At 47.7% G+C, this 22554-nt stretch overlaps 1 protein-coding gene across 4 annotated transcripts in view; it reads left to right on the forward strand.

The window, feature by feature from the left end:
- LOC142558606 (uncharacterized) overlaps nucleotides 1-22554 on the forward strand; it is a 163475-nt gene that overhangs the window by 49022 nt on the left and 91899 nt on the right. For all 4 annotated transcript variants that reach the window (XM_075670763.1, XM_075670766.1, XM_075670765.1 and 1 more), the window contains exon 2: nucleotides 7802-7914. In XM_075670763.1, the coding sequence (XP_075526878.1) occupies nucleotides 7802-7914 (113 nt within the window). The remainder of the gene's footprint in view (nucleotides 1-7801; nucleotides 7915-22554) is intronic.

Here is a 22554-nt window from a genome sequence, read left to right on the forward strand (position 1 = left end):
TCCAAACTCTCGGGCTTTACTAAGTCGATGAGCTTCGATCTCAGTGTCCCTGCACTTCAGTCACCCTTCATAGTCACCTGTATGGTTTTCTTTCTTTTTTATATTCACATAATTTTACCCCTCATGCTGATGACCTTTTTTGAGCATGCAGCACAAATAAGTTTAAAGAAAATGCAGCAGATCCAACAAGTTGGTATCTATATACAGTAAAGCTTTGTGTGAGTGCATAAAGAGTCGAAACGTGAGTATGCACACACACACGTGGGCGCACATGAATTATGCCGAGCCATTTGCTAAGTGGAGTTGCTGACTACTAGTGAGTACGATGGACACCTTGAACACATCATGGTTTCAGAGGCAGCATGTGCATACATAGGTACAACAATTCGAATCCATTCTATCCGCAAGGTGCACTTACCTCCTCATTACCATGCAGCTGCGGATGCGTGAAGGCAAGATTTCTGGTTCTTTTTATTTTCTTTCCTCCTTGTGGCCAGCATTGCCGCTGATGTGGATGTGCAGAGGCGAGTGCCATCTGGTGTTGCAAGGAACCTCACAGCACGAGGCATGCGAAACATGCACCGGAGCCTGTCGTATTGTCACGTTTTTGTGACGTCGAAGAACACAGTATTAATACTGTGATAGGCAAAACTTGCTTTTACTGGGCAAACCTGTGCCCACAAAACACGCTACACTTAAAGCACAACGAAAGCGGCGAACACAGTTGGCGATCGTCGAAAATCTGATCGACGGGTTAAGCGCGTCGGCTTTTATACATCAATCGTCGAATGTTCCAGACTAATCGCTGGGACCCGCACGCCTTCCACAAAGTTCTACATTATTCACGTCGCGCACACATGTAATCAGATTACACAAGTTTTGGTCACAGACAGTGGATGGAACCATCGATAACATTCCAGAAACTTCCCACACATGCAAGCGCATCCTGTGCTGTGCGATAACATTTGTTAGGCGGTGGAACGTGTCGCCCTATAAAGACAAGTACACGTGTCAATACCCCTTTCTTAAAAAGCATCGACCCAATGCTGCAAACAAACGAAAGTAATAAAGAAAAACACTCATAGCAAAGAAAACAAAAATAAGGAAGTTCGTCAGCGTGCGTAACAGGGCTTTAGACGCACAACGTGGACCACTTCAGATAGTGCGCGGCGCCGCTGTGACTGCGAAATGCCGTCTGGCACGACCTCATAGTCCAGTTCGCCAAACTGCCGGATCTTGTAGGGTCCGAAATAATGTCGCAATAGTTTCTCACTGAGTCCTCGTCGACGTATTGGGGTCCAAACCCAAACACGGTCATCGGGCTGGTACTTGATGAAGCGTCGTCGGAAGTTGTAGTGTCGGCAGTCGGTACGCTGCTGGTTCTTGATCCGTAGACGGGCGAGCTGTCGGGCTTCTTCGGCGCACTGGAGATAGGTAGCGACGTCAAGATTCTCCTCCTCAGTAACGTGTGGCAGCATGGCGTCGAGCGTCGTCGTCGGGTTCCTGCCGTAAACCAGCTTAAACGGTGCAATCTGTGTTGTTTCTTGCACCGCCGTGTTGTAAGCGAAGGTTACGTACGGCAGGACGGCATCCCAGGTCTTGTGTTTGACGTCGACGTACATTGCTAGCATGTCGGCGAGGGTTTTATTTAGGCGCTCCGTAAGACCACTTGTCCGTGGGTGGGAGGCATTTGTCCTCCTGTGCCTTGTCTGACTGTACTGAAGAATGGCTTGGGTGAGCTACGCTGTAAAGGTTGTTCCTCTGTCGGTGATGAGGACTTCTGGGGCGCCATGTCGCAGCAGAATGCTTTCGATGAAAAATTTTGCCACTTCGGCTGCGCTGCCTTTCGGCAGAGCTTTAGTTTCAGCGAAGCGGGTGAGGTAGTCCGTCGCCACGATGATCCACTTATTCTCGTACGTTGACGTCGGAAACGGTCCCAACAAGTCCATCCCGATCTGCTGAAAAGGTCGGCAAGGAGGCTTGATCGGCTGTAGTAATCCGGCTGGCCTTGTGGGGGGTGTCTTGAGTCGCTGGCAGTCTCGGCATGTCTTGACGTAACGGGCAACGTCGGCGGTTAGGCGCGGCCAGTAATACCTTTCTTGTATCCTCGATAGCATCCGGGAGAAGCTGATGTGCCCGGCGGTCGGTGCATCATGTAGGGCGCGCAGTACTTCTGGACGCAGCGCCGACGGAACAACAAGAAGGTAGTTGGCGCGGACTGGTGAGAAGTTCTTCTTCACGAGTAGACTGTTTTGAAGCGTGAAGGAAGATAATCCGCGCTTAAAGGCCTTGGGGACAACGTCGGTGTGCCCTTCCAAATATTCGACGAGGCCTTTGAGCTCCGCGTCTGCCTGTTGCTGTTCAGCGAAGTCTTCCGCGCTTATCATTCCAACGAAGGCGTTGTCATTCTCGTCATCTTGCGGCGGCGGGTCAATGGGGGCGCGCGATAGGCAATCGGCATCGGAGTGTTTTCGTCCGGACTTGTAGGTTACAGTGATGTCGCATTGTAGTCTGAGGCTCCACCGCGCCAGTCGTCCTGAAGGATCCTTTATATTCGTTAGCCAACACAACACGTGATGGTCGCTGACGACTTTGCATGGCCTGCCATAAAGATAAGGGCGAAATTTAGCTGTAGCCCAAACGATGACGAGGCATTCCTTTTCGGTCATAGAATAGTTGCCTTCCGCTTTTGACAGCTACCGGCTAGCGTAAGCTATCACCTGTTCGACTTCATTTCTCCTCTGGACTAGAATGGCACCGAGGCCTAGGCTACTGGCGTCAGTATGGATTGCTGTATCGGCGTTCTCGTCGAAGTGCGCAAGTACCGGCGACGACTGCATGCGTCGTTTGAGTTCTTCAAACGCATCGGCCTGCGGCGTTTCCCACTTGAACTCAACATCACATTTAGTTAGACGTGTCAACGGCTCAGCGATGCATGCCAGGGCACACATGCCAAGGAATCTACGCACTGCCTTCTTTTCGATGGGTTGCGGGAACTGTGCGATGGCAGCTGTCTTTCGCAGGTCTGGACGGACACCAGATTTGCCGATTACGTGGCCTAGGAACAGAAGCTCATCGTAAGCAAAGCGGCATTTTTCCAGCTTCAGAGTAAGCCCTGATGACTTGATGGCCTCTAGTACTGTCGCAAGCCGCCTGAGGTGATTGTATAAATTTCCGGCGAAGACGTCGTCGTCGTCCAAGTAAACGAGACAGGTCTGCCACTTCAATCCTGCTAAAACCGTGTCCATCACGCGCTGGAACATTGCAGGCGCCGAGCACAGTCCGAATGGCATAACCTTGAACTTGTAGAGGCCGTCTGGGGTGATGAAGGCCGTCTTTTCATGATCTCTTTCGTCGACTTCTATTTGCCAATGGCCAGACTTGAGGTCCATCGACGAGAAGTATTTAGCGTTGCAGAGGCAATCCAATGCGTCGTCTATTCGTGAGAGGGGGTATACGTCCTTCGTGACCTTGTTCAGTCGACGATAATCGACGCAGAAGCGTAGGGTTCCGTCCTTTTTCTTCACCAGGACTACAGGAGAGGCCCACGGGCTTTTCGACGGCTGGATTATGTCGTCGCGCAGCATTTCGTCGACTTGGTGCCTTATAGCCTCACGTTCTCGTGTAGAAACTCGATAAGGGCTCTGGCGGAGTGGTCGAGCACACTCTTCGGTTATTATGCCATACTTTGCCACTGGCGTTTGTCGAAAGCACTCTTTGTATCGTCGAAGTAAGCTTCTCAGCTGTTGTTGCTTAATCATGGGGAGACTTGGATGTATGTCGAAGTCTGGTTTGGGAACTACGGTCGTCGGGGTAGATGCGGCAGAATCCGAGAGGACAAACGCATTGCTGGTTTCCAGAATTTCATTGATGTATGCGATCGTCGTGCCCTTGTTAATGTGCTTGAACTCCTGGCTGAAGTTTGTCAGGAGTTCAAGCGGGGGCCTTCCCATGCGGGCCTTCCCACGCGGTCTTAACTTCCTTCAGCTGGGCGGCGATGTGTCCACTCATTACGGAGTAATCAGCCCCTGTATCCGCTAAGGCGGTAACTGTGTGGCCGTCGAGAATCACGTCGAGGTCGGTGGTTCTTTGTCTTGTGTTACAGTTAGGTCTTGGCGTCGGATCACGGCTGTGTCGCGTTGACCTGTGGCTGGTATGGGACGTCATCAGGTCGTCTTTCGTCGTCGTATTCCTTGCTTTCACACTTCGTCGGGTCGGCGGCGTGTCGTTATGTCGTCGAGGTAGCTTCTTCGGCATCTTCGGCGGCAGCGGAGGATCTTCGTCAGTTCGACGAACAGGAACCGCACCTCCATCAGTTGCTGCTTTTAGTTTTCCGGATATGAGCTCGCTGACCGGCCCCGGGCTGGGCTAGTGTATGGTCGGCGCTGCGGCAACAGGTAGCGGCCTGGTGATGGCGAACGCGACGGTCGTCGAGAGCTCCACTGAGTAGTGGTGAGGTAGTCGGTGATAACGCGAGGGCGTTCACCTTGCTGCGGGCGCAGAGCGTTGACGGCGAATCCTCGCAGTCCCATCTTCCGGTATGGGCATCGTCGATAGACGTGACCCACTTCTTCGCAGTGGTAGCAGAGCGGGCGGTGGTCAGGAGCGCTCCAAACGTCTGTCTTCCTCGGGTAGCTGCACTGGGCGACGGGTGGGCGTGCTGGCGGCGGCGGTGGTGGTCAACGGAATTGCGGCGTTACGGAGCCCTGGTGCGGTCGTGGAGGGGGCCTTGACGGCGGGCCACGGCGATTCAGGGGCTACTTCGAGTTGTTGTTGGAGCCGCTCACTCACGGCATCGGCAATCGAAGCCATTTGAGGCTGTGATGATGGGAACAGCTTTTGTAGCTCCTCCCGCACGACCGCTCGGATAGTCTCGCGTAGGTCGTCAGTGGCCAGTGACTGAACTCCGGCGTAGTTTGTCGAGTTCGTGCGGCGGTCAAATTGCCGGTTTCGCTTCTCGAGTGTCTTCTCGATGCCGGTGGCCTCGCGAAGAAACTCGTCGACAGTCTTCGTTGGGCTTCGTACCATTCCGGCAAGAAGTTCCTCCTTCACACCATGCATGAGTGGGCGGACTTTCTTGTCCTCGGGCATTTCAGGGTCAGCGTGGCGGAATAGACGGCCCATTTCCTCCATGAAGATCATGGTTGTCTCATTAGGCAGCTGCACCCGGGTTTCTAATAGCGCTTGGGCTCGTTCTTGGCGCATGACGCTTGCGAATGTCTGCAGGAAGCTGCTTCGGAACAGTTCCTAGGTCGTTAAGGTGGCTTCTCGGTTCTCGAACCACGTCCTGGCCGCGTCTTCCAATGCGAAGAAGACATGTCGCAGTTTGTCGTCACTGTTCCAGTTGTTAAATGTAGCGACTCTCTCATACGTCTCAAGCCAGCTTTCCGGGTCCTCGAACGTTGAACCATGGAACGTCGGAGACTCCCTGGGCTGCTGTAGCACGATGGGGGACGCTGGGGCTGCCATTGGGGTGGACTTGGCAGTGACCTTCCTGATCGTCTCAGGCAACAGTCTGTGCTCCGGGGGCAGTCCTTGCAGCCTGCGGCTACCTCGCTGGTTCTTAGCGACATTGGTGTTGTCTTTCTCGTGAGGGCTTGGGTCACGGCTTTGTGGGGGCGTCCGGTACATGAACGCAAAGCACCTCCACCAGATGTCACGTGTTCATGACGTCAAAGAACACAGTAGCAATACTGTGATAGGCAAAACTAGATTTTATTGGGCGAACCTGTGCCCACAAAACAGGCTACACTTAAAGCACAACGAGAGCGGTGAACACAGTCGGCGATCGTCGAAAATCTGATCAACGGGTCAAGTGCATCGGCTTTTATACATCAATCGTCGAATGTTCCGGACTAATCGCTGGGACCCGCACGCCTTCCACAAAGTTCTACATTATTCGCGTCGTGCACACATGTAATCAGATTACACAAGTTTCGGTCACAGACAGTGGATGGAACCATCGATAATATTCCAGAAACTTCCCACACATGCAAGCGCGTCCTGCGCTGTGCGATAACATTTGTTAGGCGGTGAAACGTGTCGCCCGATAAAGACAAGTACACGTGTCAGTATATAAAAGGCAGCCAAGGAAGCTGAAGATGGCTGCTAGACTTGCCGATTGCTATACTTCTCCCCATGACACCATCGAATTTTCTCAATTTTATCTATTGTACGGTCGTAAACGGTCCTTGCCCCTCAATACTGCACTTCCCCCTGCTGCTACTTCAAGAAGCGAGTACAACTGTGAAGCACAGCTTTTATCTGGTGCACTCGTGCTCCTGTGGTCACCCTCTTGTCATGTCAGACTTTCAGAGAAGCTCCTTTCCCTGTACATGGGGCCCTACCATGTGACGCCAGTAACTAATGAAATCGCTCCTGTCACTTCTGCCTCACCTTGTACTCTGACATCCAATTCTGTCATACATATCATTAGGCTCAAGGATTACTACACTGTTTCTTAGCCCGACCTTTAGTTGCACTGGGATGGCACTTTTGCCACCAGGCTTAGATGACGTTTGGAGGCTAGTGTGGGGTGTAGTGTGGGTGTGAGGTAGTTTGGAGTGTAGTGTAGTTTTGCCTTTTGGTCAAATGCGTTGTATTCACTTAGTTAATATACTTGTATATAGCTTCTTTTATGCATCTTCCCACGTAACAATTTGGTGCTGTACAAAAATTCTTGATGTTATGTTCTGTCAGAAACTTGGTGAACGTTTCTGACGTGAACTGAGTTCTGTTGTCTGTCACAATGGTTTTCGATATGCCCAGCTAGCAAAAGATTTCACACTCATGTAACTGCTGATTGCACTTTGGCATAATGCACTGGAATTGCTTCGATCCATTTTGAATGTGAATCTATGGCCACTAGGATCATGGTGTTATGCGTAGGACCCACATAATCCAAATGTACATACATATGACCAATTCTCATGTGTTAGTGGCCAGCTTACTAGTATTTTCTCTGGTGGTGCTGTGCTTGCTTGTACGCACATAGCGCAATTCCTACTAATTTGTTTGATAGCTGCATTGGTGCTGAGTCACCATGAGACCGTACAGGTCGTGCAGCAGTTGCAGCATGCCGCCGCAGGCACGTTTGGAAGTCACGACTGTGTGACCCCAGTAAATGAGACCTTTATAAATGTTTATCTCAGTCTTTCATGTGGAGTATGGTTCCAACCGCAGATCAGGTGCTTTGCACTCCTTTGGCCAACAATGAAGCATGTAAGACTTGACATTTGAGCGCTTGATCTTTCTCGGTCAACTCTTCTATTGCTTGTGATGAAAGAGGTGTATCCTCCAGCTGCTACAGCGAGTGTAGCTCCTCTGACGTGTCCTCAGTGGTCTCTAGAAGAAACAGACCTAGTGCGTCTGCATTCAGGTTGTCTGCGCCAGGCTTGTACTCTATCTTGTGTTGATATGCTTCCAGAAGCAAGGAGTAACACTGAACTTTTGTGGCAGCCATAATGAGTGTGGAACTATCTTCACGAAGAGTTCAGAGTTCTTTCAAGTAATATTTGTAGGAAGCTAGTTGGTAGTTGGCGCCTAACCTTCCTGGTTCTTGCACTGCCTTCTTGTGGGCTATACAGCACTGCATTCTTGTGTTAAGTAACAGCCAAATAACCCAAGCACTTGCCCCTGCATTTTGCTGTTCTTTCTGTTACCTGTCTGAGCACTGTTTTTGTGGCAGACTAAGAAAACAATTAACTAGTATAACATAAGTTCTCAATGTCCTCGTATGCACGCACTGAGTGAAATATGCAACATGCCTTCGGTGTGTCTTTTTTATTGTACCATCTCGCAGGTATCGATGTAGACCTATCTGGATGTGCCCAGGCAGTGCTTGAAAACCTAGTACTGGACCAGTGCAGAGTGCGGACACATGGATCAGGGGACATTACACTGTCCAATGTCAAGGTACTTCTCAAAGCTTTCTAGATCAGTGCTACAAGTAGTGCATAGTTTGTATGCAATATATCATGTAAAAGTGCCAAACAACTATGGCAGAATAATCTCCTTAACGCAGATTGTCTAGTTGCAAACAGAGAACAACTTTGTAGTGTCCCGTGGACAGTGATGCTGTTTATTTTATAGAAGCACAAATAGCAGCCTAAAAAGGCCCTGTCGCTCTTATCTCTGGAGTAAGTTCATGGATGGCATGCTCAATTTAGGCATTTTGCTCCATATGCACATTTAAACTATATCAACCACATAGCAGATCTTGCGGTTATCATCTGCATCCATATCATTCAGCAGGAACCAACTGGCCAAGCAAGCAGCACTTCTACAATTCAGCACACTTTCTTGTCTTAGTTGTTACTAAAGTAAGCTTCCATTGATATTTATATATGGAAATTTCAATTTTTGTAAGACATCGCAACTAGATGTGGCCTCGCATGAGCACAACATGTCTTGGATACCTTCAACAGGCACAGGTCTTCTGATAAGCACATGCATGCATGCTGTTGGCATGTGCATTGAACTTGCGGGTCACTAGCCACTCCATTTCATTTTGTTTTTTATATGGGACCACTACCCTAATGATGCGATTCTCTGTCATGGTTTGCTGACCACCGATTCTCTTATGCTACTACTGGTATCTATCTGCCTGTGGTGTCTCAATGCCATCTTTGAAATTGTACGGCATACATTTGTGGGCTGCTCTCGCATGGCTTCTATATACTGTCTATAGAAGTCTCTGGGCCCGAAATGCTGCCCTTCCCTGGACCTTCGCTGCTGCCAGCTGTCGGCCTGACCCTGACTGCCTTAACTGCTGCACAAGCTGTCGCTGAAGCTTTCGTTGAAGCTTTAATTGGAAGCCCATCGAGGCCAAGTTGACTCAAATGATGACTGCCTCGGATGGTTAAATCTTCTCGTGCTTTCGCTAGGGGATGAGATGATGATCCTATGGTGATGGTCATGATTACTAATGACATCCGCTTTGAATCAGTTTGGTGACAATTACTTACCCAGCCTTGTAAGCTACTTAATGTTTCAATTTAGCATTCTGTCTATCACTGCTTGGCACTATGGCAAACACAGTACAAAAGGCCCTGCCATAAGCCTGTAAAATGTATGCAGCATGTCCCCATACTGTCCCTCGTGGACAGACAAGAGATGTCCTTGGGACACGGAAAGTGCAGCCAAATGATCATGTGAGGGAAGTCCACCGGTTGTATTCAACACATTCCTAAGATATCCATGTTTCAGCAGTGGGTGTTCAAAGGATATCCATAGGACATCATTTTCGTCATTGGGTGGTTGTGAGGGTACAGCAGCATCATCTAGTTGCTATACCGTACTCCCATAGTTCAGTCATTCACAATGTTCATTTCCAGTGGTGCTTCCTCTCTGTAATTGGATTGCGTCCTAGCATATCTACTCCCTAGAAATTACCCAAGCAGCAGATCTAAGCAGTTCCAAAGTGAACCAGTACAGAATACAGGACTAGGTCAGCCGTTCTTAATTTTTAAGGTGACCTGCCACTATTGAGAGCCTGCTGAAAGATTTTAGCAACTCTGCTCACCTCTTGTGCCTCCACAAAAAGAAAAAAGAACTGTCATTATTGTTGTTGTTTGCTGTAATATTTCGGAATTCGAAGTAAAGAAGACTGACACCAAGTTGCTATTCAATAGCGCAGCCCTTCCCCTGTGTTCAGGGGCGTAGGCAGTGGGGGAGGGCTTATGGGGCTTCAGCCCCCCCCCCCCCCCGAAATTTTTTCATGCTGTCCATGCACCGCCAACCAAAGCTACCCCAGCGCCGGAAACCATTCTGGATTTTGCCTAGAATGGGGTGTTTTTCACACTCGAAAAGACATTTCACCGCGGACATTGCGAACTCGGGCTGAATTTCGCGGCAATGCCCATGCACCTGGAGTCACATAACGCAAGGAGCCCCATCCAAGCACAAAGTTTCAAGGGCGTTTTGATGGCGAACGGGCTCGCCGCGGCACCACGCGGAGGCCGCGGAATCTACGGAGCGCATGGATGTCGATTCCAAAACTTTATGGGTATAAATCTCATAAACTTTTGTGTGAAAGGTGCATTGACCTTTCAAAAGTTGTGCTTTGGATTATCAATTGCAGAACTTTGTGGGTTTAATGCTGTTATAAACATTTGACGACAAAGGGGCGCATTGACTACTCTAATATCTTACATCGGAATATACAACATGACATGCCAAATCACCACACTATCAGACAAGTTGACAAATCACGCAGCGAGGTCCGATGAGACGAAGCGTTGTGGTGGATCATCTGTGCCATCATGTCACTTAAAAAATGCCAACATTTTTTTTCACCTATGCCAAAGCATGCATGTCAAGACACTAAAGCTAGCAAAGGAAACTACGTTGTTATTTATTTTTCTACTTTAACTTTTATTCGCGAGGACACGTTGAGCCTCTTCAATTTTCTTGTTCTCGCTACCAGCAGGTTGCCAGAGCCAGCCAGAGCGCTTGCGTTTTTCTTGTGTTGCCCCGACCACCGCGCGGCACACTTTGGTGCACGTTCGGTTTGCTCTGGCCGAGGAGATTTTCACCTGGCAGAGTTTTGGACGCTTTTTGGCTAGCAGACGAGAAAAGGAAACAATTGTCGCTCGCCGCCATCACTGTGGGGACTCGACGGATTGCACCGCGTTCGCTTGAGCGCAATCTCTCCGTTAAGTCTTGTATCGCTAGTGTAGGATCCAGAGCAGTATGCGTATGTTTCTCAGTAGACCAAGCGTCTCATGTTTTCTTCTATACGTATTCCTTAGGTAGCCACATTAGGTGCCCAAAGTAGACATTCAATTGCAGCGAACATACTTTCCTTTGCGTTTCTTCATTTAGGTGCACCTGCCCCACAAGAGGAAAGAAAATACATTGCTGCAGCGCAGTGAACTGTCGCATAGTGAAATTTCGATGTTGTTACTTCTTTTGTGGAAAGTAATGGGCCACGAGACGCTTCAGTTGCCCGAAACTCTTATTATATTATTCTGATAGGAATTATATGGACACGCCAGTGCATTCCTGGCATCGCCGTCGCCCTCATGTTTGATATAAAGTCCAAGGGCGGTAACTTCGTGACCAAGCGCCGCATGCTGCATGTGCGAGTGAAAGCATGGGGGGTTGAATGGGTGAGCCGACGATGGTGACTGAGTTTTGTGTGCGCAAAGGAGAAAAGCGGGGAGCAAGCGCGTCGTGCGCGAGACATCGGGGGGAGTGGATAAAATGGGGGCACACCTAGGATTCTGTGAATCTATGATTGCGCAACATGTTTATTTGCCTTGTTTGATGCATTATATCACAGTGACTTTTTCTTAGATACGTAGATTTATTGGAGACTTATACATATATTTAAATATCTTGTTGCAATGTTTTGTGTGTACGTGCAGTGAACTTTGTTTGCACTGACAATTTTTTGCCCTTTATCAAGCTGTAGCTTCGCATTTATATATTTCATTGTATCTTCACATTTCTAATGTACGAGGGCGTCAGTCAGTCAGTCAGTCAGTCAGTCAGTCAGTCAGTCAGTCAGTCAGTCAGTCAGTCAGTCAGTCAGTCAGTCAGTCAGTCAGTCAGTCAGTCAGTCAGTCAGTCAGTCAGTCAGTCAGTCAGTCAGTCAGTCAGTCAGTCAGTCAGTCAGTCAGTCAGTCAGTCAGTCAGTCAGTCAGTCAGTCAGTCAGTCAGTCAGTCAGTCAGTCAGTCAGTCAGTCAGTCAGTCAGTCAGTCAGTCAGTCAGTCAGTCAGTCAGTCAGTCAGTCAGTCAGTCAGTCAGTCAGTCAGTCAGTCAGTCAGTCAGTCAGTCAGTCAGTCAGTCAGTCAGTCAGTCAGTCAGTCAGTCAGTCAGTCAGTCAGTCAGTCAGTCAGTCAGTCAGTCAGTCAGTCAGTCAGTCAGTCAGTCAGTCAGTCAGTCAGTCAGTCAGTCAGTCAGTCAGTCAGTCAGTCAGTCAGTCAGTCAGTCAGTCAGTCAGTCAGTCAGTCAGTCAGTCAGTCAGTCAGTCAGTCAGTCAGTCAGTCAGTCAGTCAGTCAGTCAGTCAGTCAGTCAGTCAGTCAGTCAGTCAGTCAGTCAGTCAGTCAGTCAGTCAGTCAGTCAGTCAGTCAGTCAGTCAGTCAGTCAGTCAGTCAGTCAGTCAGTCAGTCAGTCAGTCAGTCAGTCAGTCAGTCAGTCAGTCAGTCAGTCAGTCAGTCAGTCAGTCAGTCAGTCAGTCAGTCAGTCAGTCAGTCAGTCAGTCAGTCAGTCAGTCAGTCAGTCAGTCAGTCAGTCAGTCAGTCAGTCAGTCAGTCAGTCAGTCAGTCAGTCAGTCAGTCAGTCAGTCAGTCAGTCAGTCAGTCAGTCAGTCAGTCAGTCAGTCAGTCAGTCAGTCAGTCAGTCAGTCAGTCAGTCAGTCAGTCAGTCAGTCAGTCAGTCAGTCAGTCAGTCAGTCAGTCAGTCAGTCAGTCAGTCAGTCAGTCAGTCAGTCAGTCAGTCAGTCAGTCAGTCAGTCAGTCAGTCAGTCAGTCAGTCAGTCAGTCAGTCAGTCAGTCAGTCAGTCAGTCAGTCAGTCAGTCAGTCAGTCAGTCAGTCAGTCAGTCAGTCAGTCAGTCAGTCAGTCAGTCAGTCAGTCAGTCAGTCAGTCAGTCAGTCAGTCAGTCAGTCAGTCAGTCAGTCAGTCAGTCAGTCAGTCAGTCAGTCAGTCAGTCAGTCAGTCAGTCAGTCAGTCAGTCAGTCAGTCAGTCAGTCAGTCAGTCAGTCAGTCAGTCAGTCAGTCAGTCAGTCAGTCAGTCAGTCAGTCAGTCAGTCAGTCAGTCAGTCAGTCAGTCAGTCAGTCAGTCAGTCAGTCAGTCAGTCAGTCAGTCAGTCAGTCAGTCAGTCAGTCAGTCAGTCAGTCAGTCAGTCAGTCAGTCAGTCAGTCAGTCAGTCAGTCAGTCAGTCAGTCAGTCAGTCAGTCAGTCAGTCAGTCAGTCAGTCAGTCAGTCAGTCAGTCAGTCAGTCAGTCAGTCAGTCAGTCAGTCAGTCAGTCAGTCAGTCAGTCAGTCAGTCAGTCAGTCAGTCAGTCAGTCAGTCAGTCAGTCAGTCAGTCAGTCAGTCAGTCAGTCAGTCAGTCAGTCAGTCAGTCAGTCAGTCAGTCAGTCAGTCAGTCAGTCAGTCAGTCAGTCAGTCAGTCAGTCAGTCAGTCAGTCAGTCAGTCAGTCAGTCAGTCAGTCAGTCAGTCAGTCAGTCAGTCAGTCAGTCAGTCAGTCAGTCAGTCAGTCAGTCAGTCAGTCAGTCAGTCAGTCAGTCAGTCAGTCAGTCAGTCAGTCAGTCAGTCAGTCAGTCAGTCAGTCAGTCAGTCAGTCAGTCAGTCAGTCAGTCAGTCAGTCAGTCAGTCAGTCAGTCAGTCAGTCAGTCAGTCAGTCAGTCAGTCAGTCAGTCAGTCAGTCAGTCAGTCAGTCAGTCAGTCAGTCAGTCAGTCAGTCAGTCAGTCAGTCAGTCAGTCAGTCAGTCAGTCAGTCAGTCAGTCAGTCAGTCAGTCAGTCAGTCAGTCAGTCAGTCAGTCAGTCAGTCAGTCAGTCAGTCAGTCAGTCAGTCAGTCAGTCAGTCAGTCAGTCAGTCAGTCAGTCAGTCAGTCAGTCAGTCAGTCAGTCAGTCAGTCAGTCAGTCAGTCAGTCAGTCAGTCAGTCAGTCAGTCAGTCAGTCAGTCAGTCAGTCAGTCAGTCAGTCAGTCAGTCAGTCAGTCAGTCAGTCAGTCAGTCAGTCAGTCAGTCAGTCAGTCAGTCAGTCAGTCAGTCAGTCAGTCAGTCAGTCAGTCAGTCAGTCAGTCAGTCAGTCAGTCAGTCAGTCAGTCAGTCAGTCAGTCAGTCAGTCAGTCAGTCAGTCAGTCAGTCAGTCAGTCAGTCAGTCAGTCAGTCAGTCAGTCAGTCAGTCAGTCAGTCAGTCAGTCAGTCAGTCAGTCAGTCAGTCAGTCAGTCAGTCAGTCAGTCAGTCAGTCAGTCAGTCAGTCAGTCAGTCAGTCAGTCAGTCAGTCAGTCAGTCAGTCAGTCAGTCAGTCAGTCAGTCAGTCAGTCAGTCAGTCAGTCAGTCAGTCAGTCAGTCAGTCAGTCAGTCAGTCAGTCAGTCAGTCAGTCAGTCAGTCAGTCAGTCAGTCAGTCAGTCAGTCAGTCAGTCAGTCAGTCAGTCAGTCAGTCAGTCAGTCAGTCAGTCAGTCAGTCAGTCAGTCAGTCAGTCAGTCAGTCAGTCAGTCAGTCAGTCAGTCAGTCAGTCAGTCAGTCAGTCAGTCAGTCAGTCAGTCAGTCAGTCAGTCAGTCAGTCAGTCAGTCAGTCAGTCAGTCAGTCAGTCAGTCAGTCAGTCAGTCAGTCAGTCAGTCAGTCAGTCAGTCAGTCAGTCAGTCAGTCAGTCAGTCAGTCAGTCAGTCAGTCAGTCAGTCAGTCAGTCAGTCAGTCAGTCAGTCAGTCAGTCAGTCAGTCAGTCAGTCAGTCAGTCAGTCAGTCAGTCAGTCAGTCAGTCAGTCAGTCAGTCAGTCAGTCAGTCAGTCAGTCAGTCAGTCAGTCAGTCAGTCAGTCAGTCAGTCAGTCAGTCAGTCAGTCAGTCAGTCAGTCAGTCAGTCAGTCAGTCAGTCAGTCAGTCAGTCAGTCAGTCAGTCAGTCAGTCAGTCAGTCAGTCAGTCAGTCAGTCAGTCAGTCAGTCAGTCAGTCAGTCAGTCAGTCAGTCAGTCAGTCAGTCAGTCAGTCAGTCAGTCAGTCAGTCAGTCAGTCAGTCAGTCAGTCAGTCAGTCAGTCAGTCAGTCAGTCAGTCAGTCAGTCAGTCAGTCAGTCAGTCAGTCAGTCAGTCAGTCAGTCAGTCAGTCAGTCAGTCAGTCAGTCAGTCAGTCAGTCAGTCAGTCAGTCAGTCAGTCAGTCAGTCAGTCAGTCAGTCAGTCAGTCAGTCAGTCAGTCAGTCAGTCAGTCAGTCAGTCAGTCAGTCAGTCAGTCAGTCAGTCAGTCAGTCAGTCAGTCAGTCAGTCAGTCAGTCAGTCAGTCAGTCAGTCAGTCAGTCAGTCAGTCAGTCAGTCAGTCAGTCAGTCAGTCAGTCAGTCAGTCAGTCAGTCAGTCAGTCAGTCAGTCAGTCAGTCAGTCAGTCAGTCAGTCAGTCAGTCAGTCAGTCAGTCAGTCAGTCAGTCAGTCAGTCAGTCAGTCAGTCAGTCAGTCAGTCAGTCAGTCAGTCAGTCAGTCAGTCAGTCAGTCAGTCAGTCAGTCAGTCAGTCAGTCAGTCAGTCAGTCAGTCAGTCAGTCAGTCAGTCAGTCAGTCAGTCAGTCAGTCAGTCAGTCAGTCAGTCAGTCAGTCAGTCAGTCAGTCAGTCAGTCAGTCAGTCAGTCAGTCAGTCAGTCAGTCAGTCAGTCAGTCAGTCAGTCAGTCAGTCAGTCAGTCAGTCAGTCAGTCAGTCAGTCAGTCAGTCAGTCAGTCAGTCAGTCAGTCAGTCAGTCAGTCAGTCAGTCAGTCAGTCAGTCAGTCAGTCAGTCAGTCAGTCAGTCAGTCAGTCAGTCAGTCAGTCAGTCAGTCAGTCAGTCAGTCAGTCAGTCAGTCAGTCAGTCAGTCAGTCAGTCAGTCAGTCAGTCAGTCAGTCAGTCAGTCAGTCAGTCAGTCAGTCAGTCAGTCAGTCAGTCAGTCAGTCAGTCAGTCAGTCAGTCAGTCAGTCAGTCAGTCAGTCAGTCAGTCAGTCAGTCAGTCAGTCAGTCAGTCAGTCAGTCAGTCAGTCAGTCAGTCAGTCAGTCAGTCAGTCAGTCAGTCAGTCAGTCAGTCAGTCAGTCAGTCAGTCAGTCAGTCAGTCAGTCAGTCAGTCAGTCAGTCAGTCAGTCAGTCAGTCAGTCAGTCAGTCAGTCAGTCAGTCAGTCAGTCAGTCAGTCAGTCAGTCAGTCAGTCAGTCAGTCAGTCAGTCAGTCAGTCAGTCAGTCAGTCAGTCAGTCAGTCAGTCAGTCAGTCAGTCAGTCAGTCAGTCAGTCAGTCAGTCAGTCAGTCAGTCAGTCAGTCAGTCAGTCAGTCAGTCAGTCAGTCAGTCAGTCAGTCAGTCAGTCAGTCAGTCAGTCAGTCAGTCAGTCAGTCAGTCAGTCAGTCAGTCAGTCAGTCAGTCAGTCAGTCAGTCAGTCAGTCAGTCAGTCAGTCAGTCAGTCAGTCAGTCAGTCAGTCAGTCAGTCAGTCAGTCAGTCAGTCAGTCAGTCAGTCAGTCAGTCAGTCAGTCAGTCAGTCAGTCAGTCAGTCAGTCAGTCAGTCAGTCAGTCAGTCAGTCAGTCAGTCAGTCAGTCAGTCAGTCAGTCAGTCAGTCAGTCAGTCAGTCAGTCAGTCAGTCAGTCAGTCAGTCAGTCAGTCAGTCAGTCAGTCAGTCAGTCAGTCAGTCAGTCAGTCAGTCAGTCAGTCAGTCAGTCAGTCAGTCAGTCAGTCAGTCAGTCAGTCAGTCAGTCAGTCAGTCAGTCAGTCAGTCAGTCAGTCAGTCAGTCAGTCAGTCAGTCAGTCAGTCAGTCAGTCAGTCAGTCAGTCAGTCAGTCAGTCAGTCAGTCAGTCAGTCAGTCAGTCAGTCAGTCAGTCAGTCAGTCAGTCAGTCAGTCAGTCAGTCAGTCAGTCAGTCAGTCAGTCAGTCAGTCAGTCAGTCAGTCAGTCAGTCAGTCAGTCAGTCAGTCAGTCAGTCAGTCAGTCAGTCAGTCAGTCAGTCAGTCAGTCAGTCAGTCAGTCAGTCAGTCAGTCAGTCAGTCAGTCAGTCAGTCAGTCAGTCAGTCAGTCAGTCAGTCAGTCAGTCAGTCAGTCAGTCAGTCAGTCAGTCAGTCAGTCAGTCAGTCAGTCAGTCAGTCAGTCAGTCAGTCAGTCAGTCAGTCAGTCAGTCAGTCAGTCAGTCAGTCAGTCAGTCAGTCAGTCAGTCAGTCAGTCAGTCAGTCAGTCAGTCAGTCAGTCAGTCAGTCAGTCAGTCAGTCAGTCAGTCAGTCAGTCAGTCAGTCAGTCAGTCAGTCAGTCAGTCAGTCAGTCAGTCAGTCAGTCAGTCAGTCAGTCAGTCAGTCAGTCAGTCAGTCAGTCAGTCAGTCAGTCAGTCAGTCAGTCAGTCAGTCAGTCAGTCAGTCAGTCAGTCAGTCAGTCAGTCAGTCAGTCAGTCAGTCAGTCAGTCAGTCAGTCAGTCAGTCAGTCAGTCAGTCAGTCAGTCAGTCAGTCAGTCAGTCAGTCAGTCAGTCAGTCAGTCAGTCAGTCAGTCAGTCAGTCAGTCAGTCAGTCAGTCAGTCAGTCAGTCAGTCAGTCAGTCAGTCAGTCAGTCAGTCAGTCAGTCAGTCAGTCAGTCAGTCAGTCAGTCAGTCAGTCAGTCAGTCAGTCAGTCAGTCAGTCAGTCAGTCAGTCAGTCAGTCAGTCAGTCAGTCAGTCAGTCAGTCAGTCAGTCAGTCAGTCAGTCAGTCAGTCAGTCAGTCAGTCAGTCAGTCAGTCAGTCAGTCAGTCAGTCAGTCAGTCAGTCAGTCAGTCAGTCAGTCAGTCAGTCAGTCAGTCAGTCAGTCAGTCAGTTTTATTTTCACCAAACAAAAACATTTGTGGAAAAGGGGAGACGGCGAAAAAGCTGCGAATACTGCAGCTTGACTAAGCACCGTCCACCCTGTAGGAGCAATGACAGGGTAAATATACAAGCAAAAAGTGAATAATTAAAGTGACAGGGTAAACACTCAAGCGAAAGCAAATAATTATTATACACCAGTATGAAAAATTGTACATATAGGATCATTTTTGCATATAATAAAGCAAGAGAAGACAAATTGGCATCGTACTTCTATGCTTAGTGAAAACAGTGATATAATGCAATACAATTTAAGGAATGCGCAGTTACAGAAACAAGCTAGCTACATTGTTGAGGTTTAGTGTTTTGATTTCGATGTCGTGCTGCTCATATGCGTTAAGAGTGCTTGGTAATGTGTAGCTAAGCCTTTGCGTTCCATAAATAGTGCGGGAGAATGGAGTTTTCCAGGGGGTTTATACCGATGGAAGTAAATACTTTGAGTAGGTTCAAGATTTGCAAGTGGGAGAAATGTGTCAAGCTTCCCGCGAGTTGCACTAATGTAGGATTGTAGCAGCCTGCATTTGTATATATTGTTTGCCGTAACAATTTTATGCTTCACAAAAAGATGGCTGGTGTGTTCAAGTTATGGTATGTTCTCTATTGCCGTAATAGCTCTTTTCTGAAGTATTGTTAGCTTATTCAAATTGGTTAATAAAACTTCGCAACAAGATATTTAAATATATGTATAAGTCTCCAATAAATCTACGTATCTAAGAAAAAGTCACTATGATATAATGCATCAAACAAGGCAAATAAACATGTTGCGCAATCATAGATTCACAGAATCCTAGGTGTCGCCCCCATTTTATCCACTCCCCCCGAGTGTTTCCTCATATATTGAAAGTGAGCCTACCCACCCCGCGCAGTAATGGTTCGGCTCATTATGTGCGAGACATGCGCTTAGCAGAGAGGCCTCACTCATTTACAAAAAGGATGCGCAGGTGTGAGGAGAAAGGTTCTTTGATGCTCTCGGATGGATGGATGGATGGATGGCGGCTATACCCTTTGTAGTGGGCGGCGGCTGGCGCTACCTAGCTCCCCCTCATACACTGGGTTGAGCATGGTTGCCTGACATAAATGACACTCCAAAACTTGGTTGCCGTGCAGTTTTTGACAGCTGAAAGTATTTCCCAAAAAGAAAGTAGTCGCCGTATGGCTGCCGTGTACGTTGAACATTGCATTTGATTGGCCACTGTGAAGTGTTGGAGCAAACGGTTAAAAGAAAGACGTGCAAGTTGCAAAGACGATCCAAGACCGGGCCAAAGCCATAGTGCAATCCCCCCAACAAAATTACAAAGGTTGATTAGCTGATCAGACAAGAACGGAGGATAAGCATCGATGAACTTGCACAGCATGTGAACATCAATCACGGTTCGGTTTACGCCATAATTCATGAACATCTCGGTTATCGGCTCTTGTGTGCGCAATAATTGTCCAAGATTTTGAACCACCGGAGAAGTTCGGCGCTGCCTTGACTCCTCTGATCCGGTATCACAATGAGGGTGACGACTTCTTGTCTTCAATTGTGATCGGGGACGAACCATGGTACCACCACTACGAGCCTGACACACAACGGCAAAGCTTACAGTGGAAACATTCGAATTCACCACGCCCAAAGAAAACAAAGGCCGCCATTTCCGCCGGAAAGGTGTTGTTGACATTTGTTTTCGATCGTCAGGGGCCATTACTGATAAAATTTGCTAAATCTTGACAGACTATCAATTGTTTCCGATATGGTGAAACGCCGGAACAGCTGCGTGTCGCAATTAAGAACAAGCGACGTGGAAAATTGAGAAATGGGGTCGTCTTGTTCCACGACAATGCCAGTCCCCACCTCGCAGATGTGGTTAATACAAAACTGGTAAAGTTCAAGTGGGAAACGCTGCAACATCCGCCATACAGCTCAGACCTGTCGCCTTGCGACTTCCACATTTTTGGGCAGCCGAAATAACAGCTCAAGGGAACCAGATTCGTGTAGGACGATGACGTGAAAGAGTCAGCTACAGACTTTTTGAAGCAGAAACCCAAGGAGTTTTATGATACGGGAATCACACGACTCATTAGTCAATGTGACAAACGTCTAAATGCTCATGAAGACTCATTTTAAATAATGTACCCCGTTTGTCAAATATTCGCATTGGCTCGCTTTGATTTGACTCGCCCTCGTACATTTTGCAGAACTCCTGCTTTGTATATGTGCTCTCTGTTGCGACTATAATTTGGGTGCAATTACTCACGATACACGACCGGTGACAGCTGCTCCTGCATAATACATTGGAACAAATAACAGCGTCATTATGATTTTTCACTGGCCGTTGCATATGTACCAAATGTAAACAGGGTTCTTGAATGACAAAGATATATGACAAAGAATGACATTAACATATTTGTCTTCAACTTATTCATTTCATGGCCATTACATTTTTCATATCAACGGCATCCAATGCTTTGCTAGTTTCGAACTGATATACTAAAGTCCGTGTGATGTATTATACTAAAGTCCGTGTGATGTATTCTTTACTTATTAAATAGACAAAAACACGAAAGCATTGATATCTGTTATTTTGGGCAAAATGTTTGACACATACGAGTATATTCTTTCATGAAAAAATACATGTTTTACTTGTTTTGACAGTGCGTAGCGTTCAAGAATTCGTTTGCAGCATCTTTGGCAATGGCAATGCAATTATTATTCATGCATTTTATCCCTCGACAAATTGTTTAAGAGGAAGCTTTAGCGTGTGCCCAGCGCGGCCTATTCAAATACATGTAAAACGCAGAAACGCTTTTCTGAGATAACCCCTGCATCGCTTTCAATGAAATTTGTTGCATTTAAGAGAGAAAGTTAAATTCTAGTCTCTGTTGGAAGTGAATATTGATTTAAGGCCTGAATTTGTTTAAAATATTGTGAAAAATTCGAAAGTTAAAAATATAGAAGCACAACGTTTACAATCTAATAGCTCTACATCAAGAACAGATATCGCGGTTCTGTAAACAGCATCTATTATAACAGTCAAAGCGGACAAATTTGGTATGTCAATTTGTATCTTACGTGAATTGGTTACGTTATGTACAAGGGTTCTGCAATAGCCGTATTTCCATAATAATTTTTTTGAGATTCATATGTAACATATAAATTTTGTCCGCTGTAGATGTACTATTATATGCAATTCATAGAATTATAATTTTTCTTTCTAAACTTGATAGTTTTGTTTTGTGAAAATGTGCGATATTGGTCGAATTTTAATAAAGAATTGACTACGCAAATGAAAAATTCGAAACCAGCAGTCAATAGAATTTAAAGTTTTTTTTTTAAAATGCAACAAAGCTGTTCAACTTTGGTGCAGCGGTTGCCGAGAAAAACGAATTCCCTTTCTACATGTATTTAGAACGCAGCACGCGAGTTAAAGCTTCCTCTTAAGTAGGATGCCGAGCTGCAACGATAGCACCCCCCCCCCCCCCCGGAACGACATTTCTGGCTACGCCACTGCCTGTGTTGTTATACTTCACACAATAAATTTTACGTTGAAGGTACTGCAGCGGCGTTCCCGGTAATGGCCATGCTGGTGATGAGCCCTCTGTCCCAAATAGCCAGATACACCCATTAAATGTGCTTAATGTGATACATTTTGGCCATTTGGTCTGTCCATTAGATATCTAGATTTGTTGAGAAAGTGTTGTGTGGATGGAATATGGATCATTGAAAATGCATCCGGAATATGTAAGTGCTGCATTGTGGAGCCATCAGGGTTAGATATATGCTACACCCAATAGATGTCCAGAACAACCATTAAATATTTACAACATAATAGATATCTGTATGATCCATCATCTGTATGAACATCACAGCTTTGATTGGTCTAACCCCCCTGGCATCCTGTCGTAAGATAGCGAGTCTCTGCCTTTTTTCATAAGCTATATTATCATTTTCCTCATTTACGTAAGAGCCTAATTCTGCCGCCCATGAGATCATCACGACGTCTGGTTAATTGTCACAGTGTTCAACGCATTCATGGTTCAACTAACGCTTTCAATAAATCATTTCTGCCGACTGCCATATCGGATTAGAATGTACTTCCTGACAGTGAAATAAATTCTGTAGAATTTAAACTGTTATTACTACACCAGTTTTGTCCACAGCCCCAGTAGTAAGCCTGTTTATCGGCTTTTTCATTTACATGTGTTTACTGTGTTTACCAGTTCTTGAAATCTGTATTAATGTGTTTTATCTTTGTGACCCGGGGTTACCATTTGTTACCTTCCCCTTATGTAATGTCCCATCAGGGGCCCTTAAGGGTAAATAAATTATGATGATGATGATGATGACATCCAAAGGTCCTCTTTTGCACTGTACATCATGGTTGTAGCCACAGCATCTAACAGATACTGATGCCCACTGGACGTCCTTTGTATTTCTCTCAGGTTACATTGGTCATGCTGTTAAAAGAAAAAAATTGCTGATAGTTTAGCTCTGGCTAAGCACAACGTATTGCGCGCTAGCACTGTTAACCCTAGCCTTGCATAATTTATCTTGGCTTATCATGGGTATGTGCCACTCGGTCTGTTCTAGCCTCCAATGAACTTCTTTGATGCCTACTTGGGTTATTGGATATGTGCCAGACGGTGTCTGCCACTCTTCAGTGAACGGATTTGACTAAGCGTGTGGCATACCTTTCGCCCGTCGAGTCCTCATAGCTGAACATTGGCATCTACACAGCGTTGTTGCTGTTCCGATGTTTCATTAGACCTCGTGTTTCTCGTGGCCTCGGTGTCAGCATCGAGATGCCATTCCCTCTGTGCAGGTGTTTCATTTGCATGTTCACTTGTCTGTTTCCAACTTCTCTCGTTTAGCTACAATGTCAGGATCGGTCGACAGATGCTCATGTCATTTCAGCAGTATTTGTGCGTTCCGTCAAGCCTGGCACTCCGCGAAGACCAACCCAAATGGACCCGCCACCTGTCATATGTAGGAGGCATGCGGCGCAAAAAGAAAGGAAGAGGACGATGTGCTCAGTTTGGTCCGAACGGCACGAGCCCTCGAGGCGCGTGACCCGAGCTGTGAC

Source organism: Dermacentor variabilis, chromosome 9, assembly GCF_050947875.1.
Source record: "Dermacentor variabilis isolate Ectoservices chromosome 9, ASM5094787v1, whole genome shotgun sequence".
NCBI classification, from domain to species: domain Eukaryota; kingdom Metazoa; phylum Arthropoda; class Arachnida; order Ixodida; family Ixodidae; genus Dermacentor; species Dermacentor variabilis.